This window comes from Coptis chinensis, chromosome 3 (assembly GCF_015680905.1).
Source record: "Coptis chinensis isolate HL-2020 chromosome 3, ASM1568090v1, whole genome shotgun sequence".
Taxonomy (NCBI): domain Eukaryota; kingdom Viridiplantae; phylum Streptophyta; class Magnoliopsida; order Ranunculales; family Ranunculaceae; genus Coptis; species Coptis chinensis.
In genome coordinates, this window is record NC_141458.1 from 3,034,786 (window position 1) to 3,048,864 (window position 14,079).

The 14,079-nt window shown below is 36.3% G+C and overlaps 2 protein-coding genes across 2 annotated transcripts; both read right to left on the minus strand.

The window, feature by feature from the left end:
- Positions 1-1,254: 1,254 nt before the first annotated feature.
- LOC147507278 (putative RING-H2 finger protein ATL12) lies at positions 1,255-2,940 on the minus strand. Its single transcript, XM_086599997.1, has one exon. The coding sequence runs from the start codon at positions 2,709-2,711 to the stop codon at positions 1,416-1,418; it is 1,296 nt and encodes a 431-aa protein (XP_086456123.1). The 5' UTR covers positions 2,712-2,940; the 3' UTR covers positions 1,255-1,415.
- Positions 2,941-3,973: 1,033 nt separating this feature from the next.
- LOC147507279 (ABC transporter C family member 8-like) lies at positions 3,974-11,109 on the minus strand. The gene is given in 12 exon segments (XM_086599998.1): positions 3,974-4,249; positions 4,612-4,851; positions 4,949-5,012; positions 5,194-5,499; positions 5,705-5,919; positions 6,004-6,298; positions 6,381-6,545; positions 7,026-7,634; positions 7,750-7,836; positions 7,954-8,291; positions 8,345-10,291; positions 10,818-11,109. Coding segments are annotated over 12 exon segments (4,383 nt in total). The 5' UTR covers positions 10,822-11,109; the 3' UTR covers positions 3,974-4,136.
- Positions 11,110-14,079: the final 2,970 nt, after the last annotated feature.

Here is a 14,079-nt window from a genome sequence, read left to right on the forward strand (position 1 = left end):
GATTTTTCATTCATGACAACAAGGGAGGACTCATTCGATACGCCATCCCCTTGTAAGATATATATTATATTTCTATTGATAAAAGATTCATTATATTGTCATGTAGACCAAGCATTAAGACACCAATAATAATGTCAAAATTTGTAGATACTTCAATTTTAGTCTGTTAGAATATTAGTTTGGTTACGTTGTGTTGCTCTTACAAGTTACAATAGTGGAGGATCTGTACATTGAATTGAGAGGTAGAAATAATCACCAACGATAGAAGAAGATATTCAATAAGCCATCTGATAGTTACATTGTTCTTTTTCATGCACCTTGTATCACAATAAGAATGGAAAAACAAATTGTTAGAGAGTTTTATGTCAAATGGCATTTTGTATGGAAATATACATAGTTCCGAGATCGACATTGTGTTTCGTAATTAACTAAAAGAGGAATATCTGAGGGTGCAATGTTCCCTAACGAGTGGCGAGTTCTTTAACCTTTGACAAAGATTTTCAGAATTTTTCAAAATGTAGCATCCATAATGACGTAATTTGTTTGTTGGTTAATACCTAACCATTGACTTCAATATAAGCACAGAATGAGCTCTGCAAATCTGCAATTACATTAGTGTAGTGTGCCTACGGTGATATATAATACTAAGAAAAGCTATATGATATGGTAATATATATGTTTTTTTGATTGGCAAACCTGTTTTTAAACGATATCAGTAACTCATTGATGGCGGCGGGGTTAAAATCCTGAATCTCAGATATCATCACCCAAATATTTTACCAATTTTACTAGGATAGTTGGCACCTGCTATACATGGTAATATCTATTACATAGTCTGATTTCATAAAATATTAATAGTTTCCTACTCTACTACAATTCGACGCATGGTAATATGGAATATACATTTTATGTTTAATAATGTGACGTGCAGGCGTGCAGCATTAGCTAATCTATAATGGCAGATAATTCAACTGGTCACATTTTTTGATAATGCATAGATAAAGTATTTGCATACATAAATTCAATAAAAAAATATATGAACAAATCCTCAAAAGTGTGATTAACAATCCTTCGATGCTTCATAACAGTTGCTTAATTATGCTTCATAACAGTTGCTTAATTATGTATCTCAGCTTGCAAGAAAATTTGTGGAAGTTAAGGAAGGTGTTCCCAAATCCCAACACTGATGTTTCTCAACGAGACAACGATTAGCCAATTTTTTTTTCTTAGCCTGTCACATGTTGTGGAAAGATACTATACACTAAACAACATGGTACTCGCAATTGAAAGTTGAAACAATCAGTTAAGTGCATTTATACACACAGCAAAACAAAAAAACATACAGGACCGTTTAGTATCACTCCAAAATGGTCAGCCTCAAATAAACAAATTGTAAAAAACAAATTGTAAAAGTTTTATACTATTGAAAGTTGTCTTGAATATTGAGATTGTTTTGATCTTTCTCTACCAGCAAACCATTCAACTACTGTTCTTCGAGCAATTGGCGACCAAAGCTTCCTCATCTTCTCCTCTCTAGTAATATTTACATCAGGAGAGTCCCTAAGTCTATTTTTCAGACCATAGTGGTCCACAAATCTTGAAAAATTGACAATTTCCGACATAGATCTCTTTTCAGCTGGAATCAAGAATCTTGAAGTATTACTAACATTCCATTCGGATTTTGAAGTAGAAGGAAGACTTGAACCTGTAACTGAATGACTTCTTTCAATTCTATTAACCTTACTCTCAAACAATCTTTTCTTATCCATGTCCTCCTTAAGTTTCATTGCTCTCTCATTTATAGTATACGGCCCATTAGGAGAATTGGATGAAGAGACTTTGTTGCTTGCTGCATTGTTAAGTACCACTGAGTTCAAGAACAATAAGTCCGCTGAACCCACATCACTCCAACGACTCTTAAAACCAACATCAGAAACTTTGATTATATGCGCAGACTTATCCAATATTTTGTTACCATCTTCATCACTATAAATACTTGCCGATTCTTGAATTGATGGTACTTCTGGTATAACATTCTCAATCTGTCGAAAGCTACTTCCGACACTGAACCTAGATGATCCTAGATCTTCAGCTTCTCTCCTAACAAAGAGCTCAATATTCGGGTCTTGGCTAAGATTCGACTGAGTTCGAGAAAATCTCATACTAGATGAATACGCGAATACTGTTAAGTCCTCAACGTCAACCTTGAGTCGACAAAGAGGACAGCTAGAGTGATTCTCAAGCCATTGATCAACACAATTCACATGAAATGCATGCTTACATTTAGGAAGTAATCTAAGAGTCTCAATTTCTTCAAACTTGGATAAGCATACTGCACATTCAAGGCCTTCCCTTGATCCCTTAAGTGATGAGAATCTAAAGAAAGGAAGTGATTCGATTACCGTCTTATCGATTCCTGAGAACCTAGACGTTGACCGAACTAGTCCAGTCGGGTGCTGATTAAAGTTGTGCCGGTGTAAGAGGTCAGGTGCAGTATTATGACAGAATTTTGCATAGATGAGAAGAAGAAATGTTAGTGAGAACATGATGGAGAGGACACCAACAACAACCGCAACACTTGGACGAAAGGAGGAAGCAGTCATCCTAGGCGACTTGTCATCTGCAATCAGCGGTGGTGGTGCTTGACTTTGGGCCTCAATCTTGAACAACAAGATGAATATAAGTGTGAAGAACAGAACCAGTTGATTCATGGGATATAAGACCTTAAAAAGTTTTCCAAAACTTTATGCTTCTCCTTTGATTGTTCCAAGGGAGATCTTTCTGTCTGGCCTGTTAGGATGAATGATTGAATACATGGGGTCAGATGTGTTCAATAGTTCTTTTTTATATGTCAAGCTTTCATTAGTGGAGGAAAATGTATCTCTTGTATATTCTTTTGTTATTATCATGGGGAATACAGGGAAGAATTGTTTAGATGTTAATATGGTTATTGGCATATATATTTCCATAGAAAAATGATTGTTGACTTTCTATATCTTTAATAATGCTGAGAGGAGGAGCTAACAACTATGTTGATTACTATTACTAGTTTGGATTACTATTAATAGTGGGTGGACATGTGCATTACACCTATTCTTAAGCTACACATTTTTCTTGATTACTGATTTCATCAAATTTGGTTTTCTTCTTCATTTGTTGCAATTTTATGTATCATTTAGAACTAGTATATATATATCTAAGGTTTAGTTCTGCATGAGGAACAGTCTCCTAAAAAAGTTGGATTTGCAGTTGGTCTGTGAAGTAATTAACAATACAGTAACATGGTAGATAGGTAAAAATCACCTAAAACCAAATCCCATAACACAACGCCCCTGCAGCATTTATGTGGGTATACTGGTATAGTAATTAACATGACAAACGTTCAAAATCTCAGTGATACCATTAACATTTCCAAGCCTCCTATTACTAGATTGTAAGTTTTGTGGTATAGCACTACTATACCATGAAAGGTACTTAAAAATAACGTTTCAAAGAAGTGCCAGAGACCACCCAACACTCCATTGACAATTTGACACAAGAATTGGCATGGCATTCAACTACTACATATGGACTGTTTCTGGTCTAGTTATATATGTATATTTTCATATCAGATTTCTTCTTGGTGCAGATGATACGATGTTAAAGGCTGAAAGCATCATATGATCCTTTAAAATTACATATTACAACACACCCTTACAAGAAATGAACTTCCCTGTAGAAAAGAATCCTTCTGGTTTTCCAGCCTAGTATAAGGTAATGAGTATAAGAGGTATACTCCAGTATTTAAACTTTTGTCGATCTTGAGGCAGATTTAGCCTCTACTAGTATCTAGTGACACTGTCAGGATCCCAACATGCAGGTCTGGAATTGAGGCTGTAGGTGCGTGTTCAATTGGTTCCTTGCATGGCATTAGAAAGGCCTTTTATTAAGAGTGGTTGAAGTATATGAGTCGACACTTTTTTCTCACGATTCATTGCATACCTTAACCGTATAAATTCATATTTATATAAGTTTCCAATTACTTATTTCTCCAAACTCAATTGTACCAACTCAAACATCAAGAGCAGAAAGAACAGAAGACGGACAGAAAGTACTCATTTTGTAATTCATTTCAGTCTCTCCTCAGTGCTACATCTTTAGATTTGCTGGGAGCCCCTCCTGCAGCTAGACCAGTACTCTGAAACCAGCTTTGTAAATGAAGAATTCGTCTCCATAAGTTTTGAAGGCGCATCATATTCCACCATCTTCCCTGCAAATTAACGCCAACAACTACAAGTTACAGATGTTTAACACAACCAAAAATATATTGCACTGAAATAATATTTTGCCTCTAATTGCATATTTGCATGTTAACGGAAGAAGCTCAACATTTATCTTTGGGCAGGGCATGGCTAGACTTCGTCAAGCGAATTTAATAAGACGGGGAACAGAGAACCAATTTGATAATGACGACCTCACACTCATGGTGGTGGCCACAAAACACTCATAAATGGCAGGTCTAAGTGATCCAAATCAGAGTATATACATCCTTATTATTTGCTCTACATATCTATCCAAATTTATATCATATTGTTTCAATCGTTGATATTATGAGAAAGAGAGGTTAAGTACCATAAGAGAGAACCATGACCATATCACTGTCTATAACAGTTGGAACTCTGTGAGCTACAGTAATCACGGTGCAATTTGAGAACTCTTTCCTGATAACTTTCTGTACAATAGAATCTGTGGCGGAGTCAATCGACGCAGTCGCTTCATCTAAAACCAAAATTTTATTTTGTTTAAGAAGAACTCGTCCAAGGCAGAAAAGTTGGCGCTGACCGACGCTCCAATTGTCACCTTCGTCACTTACTGTTGGATAAAACCAATAGGAATAGATAAATGTACAACTTATTAAGCCCTGTATGCGTCATCAAATGTCTGTTTAAGTTCCAGAGTTTAAACTCACCAGATGAATCAAGAAGGTTTGGAAGGCTGCGGATGGTAGCTTTTAGCTGGCACTTCTCTATAGCCTACACAAGCACAAGGTTATTAGCATCTGTAGAAAAAGGAAAGTCCAAAAGAACAAACAGTGTCATTGCTAACAAACTGAGAGAAATTCTGTAATTTTGAACTATTTTTCTTTTCCTTAGATGACATCTCTTAAAAGTTTTAAAATTAAACTATAATGATAAAAGGTCATTTCGAATATACCTCCCATATTTGTTGGTCAGAGTACAGACCTAGAGGATCCAAGTTAGTTCGAACAGTACCCCTAAAGAGAGTTGGCTCTTGAGGAATAATGCTGAGTTTCAATCGCAAATCGCTTAGACCCATTGAGCAAATGTCTAGTCCATCAATTACGATCCTCCCACTCTCAGGTTCTACTAGACGAAATAGTGCACTTATCAGTGTAGTCTTTCCGCTTCCTGTTCTTCCCACCACTCCCACTCTATTCCCCCCTTTAAAACTGCAAGTGATTCCTTTAAGAACTAAAGGGGCATTTGGACGATATTTGATCTGAAACCACCAGAAAATCTTACAAATTATCTGTTTTCAAGAACTGCGTTCAGGATACAAACAACAAATGAGTAAATGGCTACAACTAAAGAAATGCTATGACTTAATCGCACATCATGTTTCCCACATATTGTTTTACCAGGATCAACATGGAGCTTGATCCACTTGAGTGCAGATCATGCTAATGAGTACGTCTGCCACTCACCTTAAGATTTTGCAACTCTATTGTCCCCTGAGGGGGCCATGAAGCTGGTGGCCTCTTATCATCGACAATTATGGGAGGCTCTGGTGGAATATTCATGAATTGTTTTATGCGTTCAACAGAAATGATGTAGTTGGCTAAGTTGCAGTACCATCGAGTAAAAAACACTTGGTCATCAGTCAGTGTGAGAGCAGATGATAGAGAAAGCCCTACCAAGCCTGCAATAAATTGTGTATGTTAGAAATACAAGAGCGCAAGTCAGAGAAAATTGAATAGGAAAACTGATCCCAACTCCTTAGTACCTGGAGAAATAGTTCCATGAGGAAGCAAAATAAGGAGAAAAGACGCAGTGAATAACGTCAGATTTTGGAGGGCTTCCACTCTTATAAGTAACCACTCCATAGCAGCATTAGAATGAAAGAAAAGACTAGCATCAGAGTCAATGAGTTTTATGTAGTTATGGAAGAAACTGCTCATCATGGAAAAAGCTCTAATTGTTGCCACTCCAAGTGACGTCTCAGCTACATAGTTCACAACAGGAGCTTTTGTTGTTCCGTTAATCCTAATAAGCTCCCTTGCAGAAGCTAGATAGTATCCCTATTAATCCAAAAATTGAGAACTATTTTTAATGCAGAGCAGAATATTTTTAGATGAAACTATTGTGATTGATGAGATTTACCTGAACATGACTTACAGCTAGCATAGCCAGAATGCTCACAATTAGGACTGGCCAGGTGACGGACGCCATTATACCTATGGTCGATAGCATCTCGATAAATGTAGCAAGTACGAAGACGATAGAGAAAGGTATGTCAAAGTCCAACACACACAGATCTGAAGATGCCTGGGTAAAATGGAAAGAAATGACAAACCGACACACGTAAACATGTACAACCTACAATGCATCAACACAGACTACTCACTACAAAAGAAACAACTTTACCCGACTGACAATAACAGTCGGCAAAGGTATTACAATAGCAGTACTGCTGGAATGGACTGATATAAGGTAAACTGAGACATGCATAGCATATGATGCACCAACTCAGAATAATGCGGAAAAGGTACGGTCTGATACACAGTAAATCCAAATACACATTAATGAACAGATAAAAGGTCCTAATCTAATTCCTTTTGTAAAAAAGAGGGTCCAGATGGTGTGTTTTAGCTCATTAGTAACCACCATACTTAAACTGCTAATGTATTTATGAACAGCAGTAGGAACATAAATGCTTCAGTGTCCAGAAGTATATACAAGTAATATATGTTCGATTAAGTGAATAAAGAACGGAGGTTCTTCATCAACAAGTGATAATAATCTCACCCTGGTTAAAATCCTCCCAACAGGAGTAGAGTCAAAGAAAAGCATGGGAGCTCTGAATACCGAGTTGGTGAAAAGAGAAAAGAAGGCTTTTGATGCCTTCAGTCCTAGAAGGGCAGCGAAGTAAGACCTCAGACTAACAATGAGTGCACTTAAAGCTGAAATTCCTGTGTATACTCCAATTAAACTTCCAACACTAATATGGGGAACTTGGTTGGCTAATGCTAGCCAGTAGGTTGACGCAACCTGAAGAGCGATGAAAGCAGACTGAGTTAGCATACACAGACTAAGAAGAAGTAATCCTTTTGAGACAATGAGATAATCAAAGAATGGCTTCCACCCAAAACCTCCAGTCTCCTTCTCTTCAGCTTCCGTTAACTGGAATCCTATCGTACCCTTGAGTGAAATCTCCCCCTCGCTATTACTTTTTGGGGGGTATAATTTATTAGTCTCATTTGATTGCACTGTATCCATCTCTTTAGGTTCAAAATTTGAAGGATCCACTACTCTCATTGAATTTCTATGAGCATTCACAAGCTGTTCAAATGCCGTCCCAGCTGACAAAAGATCCTTATAGCTTCCTGATTGAGTAACTTTTCCACCTTCCATAACCTAGGAAACAATTAAAAGTTTGATTCTTTTCGTCAATCATCAAATCACTGAAACAAAAACAAACAAATAAAAGATTACAAATTACAAAAACCAAAAAATATGTTTCATTCATTACCAAAATTTTGTCAACTACTGCAAGAAATTCAACCTGATGAGTGACCAAAATGACTGTTTTCTTTTCTAGAGCGCCCATTATACAATTCTGAAAAGTACACCCAAGCAAATTAATACTAACCAAAATAATTTCAGAATGTGCATCATTATTTATCAGTTTATTTCATATATGTATTTATGGAAGCAACTATACTTTAAATCTTACATTGAAAAGGAGAGCCGCGGTTTCTGCATCAACTGCACTAAACGGGTCATCAAGGAGGTAGATGTCGGCATCATTGTAGACTGCCCGAGCAAGTTGAATCCTTTGCTTCTGTCCACCACTCATGTTTATCCCTCTCTGACCAATTTCAGTAAGGTCGCCATGGCTGAAACTATCAATATCCTTATCCAGTGCACATGCCTTTATGGCCATCTCATATCTAGTATTGTCCATGGGATTACCATATAGTACGTTATCACGAACTGTTCCACCCTGAATCCAAGCTGTTTGGGAGACATATGCAATGCGCAAATACCAGAATCAGGGAGTTGTTAGTGACACTCTTGTAAAGGTCAGAACAGGAAAGCTTCTAGAAGATGTACTAACTTGGGACTCACATGTCCAGAAATTTTGTGAATTTCACCAAGTATGGCAAACAATACTGACGATTTCCCTGCACCAACAGGCCCGCATACAGCGAACTTCTGTCCCTTACTTACTTCCAAATCTATAGCTCTCAACGTTGGAGTATCTTTGTCCTTACTCCAACAGAAATCACCTGAAATTATTTTAACACTGATGCTTGCACTCGGAGATTGGCTCCGTGCAGTTTCATCCGCGAGTTCATCGTCCAGCAGAAAAGTTTCTAGCCTGTCAAATGAGACTTTAACCTGAATCAACATTGAAAGAGCCTGAGGAATCATCGTCAATGGTTCTGACATGCTTCGCAATGTTGCAAGTACTGTAAAAATGGTGGTGGGATTTAAAGGGGCACTTTTTGTAACAGCACATCCCAAGAAAACAATTGACGAGACTAATGTAGGAGACATCCAGTAAAGTCCAGTTCCGTAGGATTTCACTATCTGGGACTTGGACAACCATTTGAACTCGATATCTCGTAGTGATTCAATATAGTTCTTAAACTTCTTTTCCCATGAGTGCAATTTAATGACCTTCATATTGTTCAAGACCTCTGAAGTGGATCTGAGACGTTCATCCTGGGCAATCATGAATTGGGACTGAGAGTTTTGAAGGGCCTTTGCAAAGGGGATATTCAGAATTCCACAGATAAAAAAGGGAACTAAACCGGGAAGAGCGCCCAAACCAACAACTCCAAAGAGTACACCAGCGGAGAGAAACAATTGAAGTGCACATGTCCATGTAGAATGAAACCAAAATGGAAATTCACCCATTCGATAGGCATCAACAGCAATGTAGTTTACAATCTCCCCAGTTGAGTGCCTTTTCCTACCAAGACTGGAAAGCTTGAGTAATTTTTTATAGACTGCAACCATTAGGGCAGATCTCATCCTCATGCCAGACCTTCTTGCATTGAAAAACCAATGCCTCTGGGAAAAAGACTCGACTATCTTCATAACGACTAAAAATACCACTAGTATAAGACCGTAACACAGATTTTCCTCCTCAAGGCTCGTGTATTGCACAATCGCATAGACTAACAGTGGAGAAACTACAACAGATATGGTCCTAAGAAAGGCAAAAATTCCCGTAACAATAAATTCTTTCAGGTGAACTTTTGCTAAGGCCTTGAAGACTAAGTTAAAAGAGTTAACAGAGCTCTTCCTTTTCCATATAAGATTCCATGCACTGACAAATGACTGGTATGCAAAAAGTGCTTCATCTTCAGAAAGTAGAGAAGGGATGTCTTCAAGAACTAATGGTTTCAAGTATCCTGAATGCATTAAAGGGTTCAACCAAGAAAATGTCAGCTGGCTAAGGAAATTGGACTTGCCCAAATTTGATTGGCTTTTTTCACCTTCCTTATTCAATAGAGGTTCTAATAACTTCTGGCCAAAACTGTTTCTAGAAACTAAGTGTCTAAAGAGTCTTAAAGCGCAAAAGAGAAGGAACAAGTTTAGAGGCAATGCCACGACATCAAGAACTGGAATAGCATCTGATCTCACTATGACTTCCAAATTTATAGCAAAACCAAGTGACGCGGAAACAACCCACCAGATCAAAATCACAATCTTTGTCCCTTGGGATCTTTGAGAAATTAGGGAAACTGACAAAGATATCCAAGTAAGTCCTCTAACAACATTAACAACCCAACTTGTACGACTAGACCCATCTTTCACCCGTATATCCCAAAAAAAAGCAATAAAATGTGCAATGCTTGGAATGACACAACATACTGAACAAGCAACAAAAACCCGATCCTTCCTAGCACTCTCACATACACTATGTCTTCTTACAGATTCTACAATAAAAAACAGATAGAATAAAGAGAGGAACACTACACCTAAACCATCAGTAATGATTCTTTGAGTGCATGGAGATCCCAAATCAAAGTCTCCAGGACAAATCCTATAGAATTCCCCTGCATGTCAATAGCAACCAAAGGAGAAAGATTCCAAAAGTAAGGCTCACACTGCACAAGTACATTGTTGATTTTATCAGCTTAAGCCTTAAAGTAAAATTGCATGTACAGTATTACTAAAATGAATACTGTGACAAATTCCCAGATACAGTGAACCAAGTATAACCATTACTTTAAAAAGAACTTCAAAAGAGGAGAGAGAAAAAAAGTCTCCAAAACCTACATCTTTAGTCCAAAATCTAAATCCTGAGAATGGAAAACCAAACAGAGCATGAAGGGATTTCATAAAAAAAAAGTAACCAAGGAAACATATATACTAGATTTCTAACAAAAACAAGTAACAACTTCAGTTCTATTCTAGTGATTGCATATGGAAAAAGAGAGAGAGAGAGGTAAAAAAAGCACCCATGCTCAAAAGTCGATCTGCCCAGTAAGCCGGCAACCCAAATACTCGACTAACATAACCAAATAGAAAACAAAACGGATGATAACTATATGCATGAAGGAAAAGATATGTAATACATACCCATTATACTTCCAAGGATGCTAAGATTGCCAAGAAACAAAATGGGGTGTACAAGCAGTTAAGCATGCACGGGGAGTACTTGAAGTCTCTTCATGAAAGCTCTGTTGGCAAGCGTTTCTCCAAAGGAGTCAGTCTATAGCCAACATAAATAGGCCATGCCATGTGAGATTGTCACACATAAATGGTTAAAAGAAGTGAGGATGAGATCTTCATACATCATTTATTTGGTGTTTCTTGATTGTTCGGTAGAAAGTTAAAGGGTTGTCGGCCTCCATTCCCATTTATAAGTCATGCAAATTGTAAGCAACTAAAACTGGAACTTTAAATTCTCAATCTACACATTCAACATTATTGTCTTTAATTTAACTAGTAAACGGGTACGTGCGTTGCACGTTCTAGGAAAGAAAATTAGGGTAGAGAAAATCAAAGGAATGAACAAATCTAAATTAGAATAGTAACATATTACATTTGTTTGAATTGATATATTATGTAATATGTTTTCGATTAATATAGGTCGAGGTCTGTCCAAAAACTTCAATAAAAAAAGAACACTTCAATACGCTAGTTATGTTATTTGTTCGATTTGCTTTCTGCTGCTCTGCTATGGTGGAAATAAATATATTCGAAGAGGTATTTAACCGCCTGTAATTTAGTCAATATCAGTGCATATGCCACAAACTAATTTACCAAAAAAATAAGTATTATGTTGATGAAGTTAATATTTGTACTGTTGGTTGTGTAATTATCTTGTCGAGCATTTATATGTGATTGAGGAACATTGTTAGATTCATATGAGTATACTATCTATAAGATATAAAAATATTATATCATGGTGTGCAACATAATTGTTATTCTACACTGAAAAATAAAATATCTAAAAAAAATGCAAGAATAATAACTTTTTTTTTTTATCATTGTCTTCATAATGATCTAGCTTAATCCATCAAATCTTTTTTTTTTTGTCATTTTAAATATTTTGGTCGGTTTAAATAAGTAGGTAGGTTGGAATGAGAAAAAGAGATTGTAGCTAGCTAACAAAATCAATTTTATTTATTTATTTATTTAGAAACGATCACATTCAGAAATAATTAGGAAAAAAATATATTAGACAAATGTAAATATTTGTTATAGATATAGATATATTAAGGCGGATATACTATGTGGAGTGAATTGAATGTGTAAATAAAAGCTTTCGAGGGAAGATGGCTATGTGGCAAGATTGTCATTTAAAAGCTTTAAATATAATATATTTTGGTCGGTTTAAAAAAGCAGATAGTTTGGACAGAGAAAGAAGTTGTAGCTAGCTAACAAATGCATTTTTTTAAAGAAATGATCACATTGAGAAACAATTAGAAAAAAATACATTGGCCTCTGTTGATAATTGTTTTATAGAGCTATTAAGTTGGATATAATATGTGGAGTGATTGAATGTGTAAGTAAAAGCTTTTTTGAAGATGTCTATGTGGCAAGATTATCATTTAAAAACTTTCAATATATTGTGGATCTCATTTCATGTGTATAGAGATTGAATGATTCAAATAACGAAATTGTGTTTTTTTCAAATCATCTCTATATATGGAAGCGAAAAAAAAGAAGAAATTATGGATGCTAGTCGCATTGCTGAATTACATTTGTTTCACCCTGTCGTTAGTCGCACAATCCTTTAATCAATTCTTGCATTGGTTATTGGTCCCCATTATGAAAATACTATTATCACCCAACTCCACATGTAGTACTTTGACAGAGTGCATAATGAAGGAGTTCAGAGGAGTTAAAAGCGTGATCCATTGTGCACACTCAGCCAAAAAAAAAAAATGCTTATTTGCACAGCGTATTTTGTATCTACTAAGGTGAAAATTTGTGAAGAATGTTATCAGGTAAACTGCTTATTCTGTCTTCTGTATTATGCTTTATCTTTTTTGGCATAGATATAATTTCCCATCGTTTGATTACATTACTGAAGAAACTTTCAAGCTAGGAAAAAAAGTAGTACAAAAAATTAGCTTATTTATAGTAGTGCAAAAAATTTAAAAACTACATCACACTTACACATGCAAGAAGGAAATATTGAGACTCGAATATACTACGCAGATGTCTTCTTCGAATATCAGTCATTCGTTGTGTACACCTGATTGGCCGACTCTGTTGTTCGTCGAAACACATGAACAAACACAAAAATAAAATAAAATAAAATTAGACGAATTGCACTAACTTGGAGATGAAGGTCAGTATGCAAAACTGGCACAGATCATCCAAGCACCTCGTCCAAAGCCACTACCCCATGAGTGCTACTTAACATAATTTTGACATTGAAACAATTTGAAAGAGTCTCTATTTTACCAACACCCCACCTCCTAACTATCTATATATTAAAGAAATCCATAGATATTTCATCAAGTTTATAACGGGTTGATACTGCCATAATCATCTTCATGAGGCTAACTGCGTAGTCATAATTATTTTCAATACTGCATTGTCATTTAACTTAGCTATTTAGGTAGTCATAATTATTTTCAATACTGCATTGTCATTTAAATTAGCTATTTAGGTGTGTTGGTATTTTAAAATTTATATAGACCAAGTAAACATTGTATACCATAGTTTCAGCCTTACAAATACCATTCTAGTGGATGCAAAGTACATTGGCATAATAACCCCATCCTAAGTGCTAATTAACATTATGTCTAGCTATACTATACTGAACTAAAATTCTTTGAAATGATGGTATGCAAAGAATACTTGTACTACCTTTTTATTATCTCAAGTTTTTATTGGAATGAGCCTAGATGTGTGTAGAGCATAAGCCAATGTACACACAATAAACTTGATCTTATTGCAAGTTCGTTAGTTGGTAGTTAGTACAGCACTGGCACATGGTAACCACATTGGGCTGATTTATGGATTCTCGATCCAATTCAAGCCTATCTGTTTACCGCTTTGTAACGCGTCTGCACCCCGGCGTAACTGTGTAAGTTCCCAAACGTTTGGAAACCAAGTTGTGTTGCACTCTGCTATATTGCTATATATACTCTTTTGGGAACAATCATGTCACTTCACTCAATCCACCCCCCAACCCCCTATCACCACCAATTGGAAACTGTATCCAACTGCAATATTGGATTTTGCAATCTTCCAGGACAAATGTCCCAAAATACATAAACGGTTCAATGAATAATAAGCTCAAGAAGATGATCGACATGCGAAAAAATTTAAAACAAACGAAACATGTGCCACACGGGCGTGCAGATAACTACAATTGCAT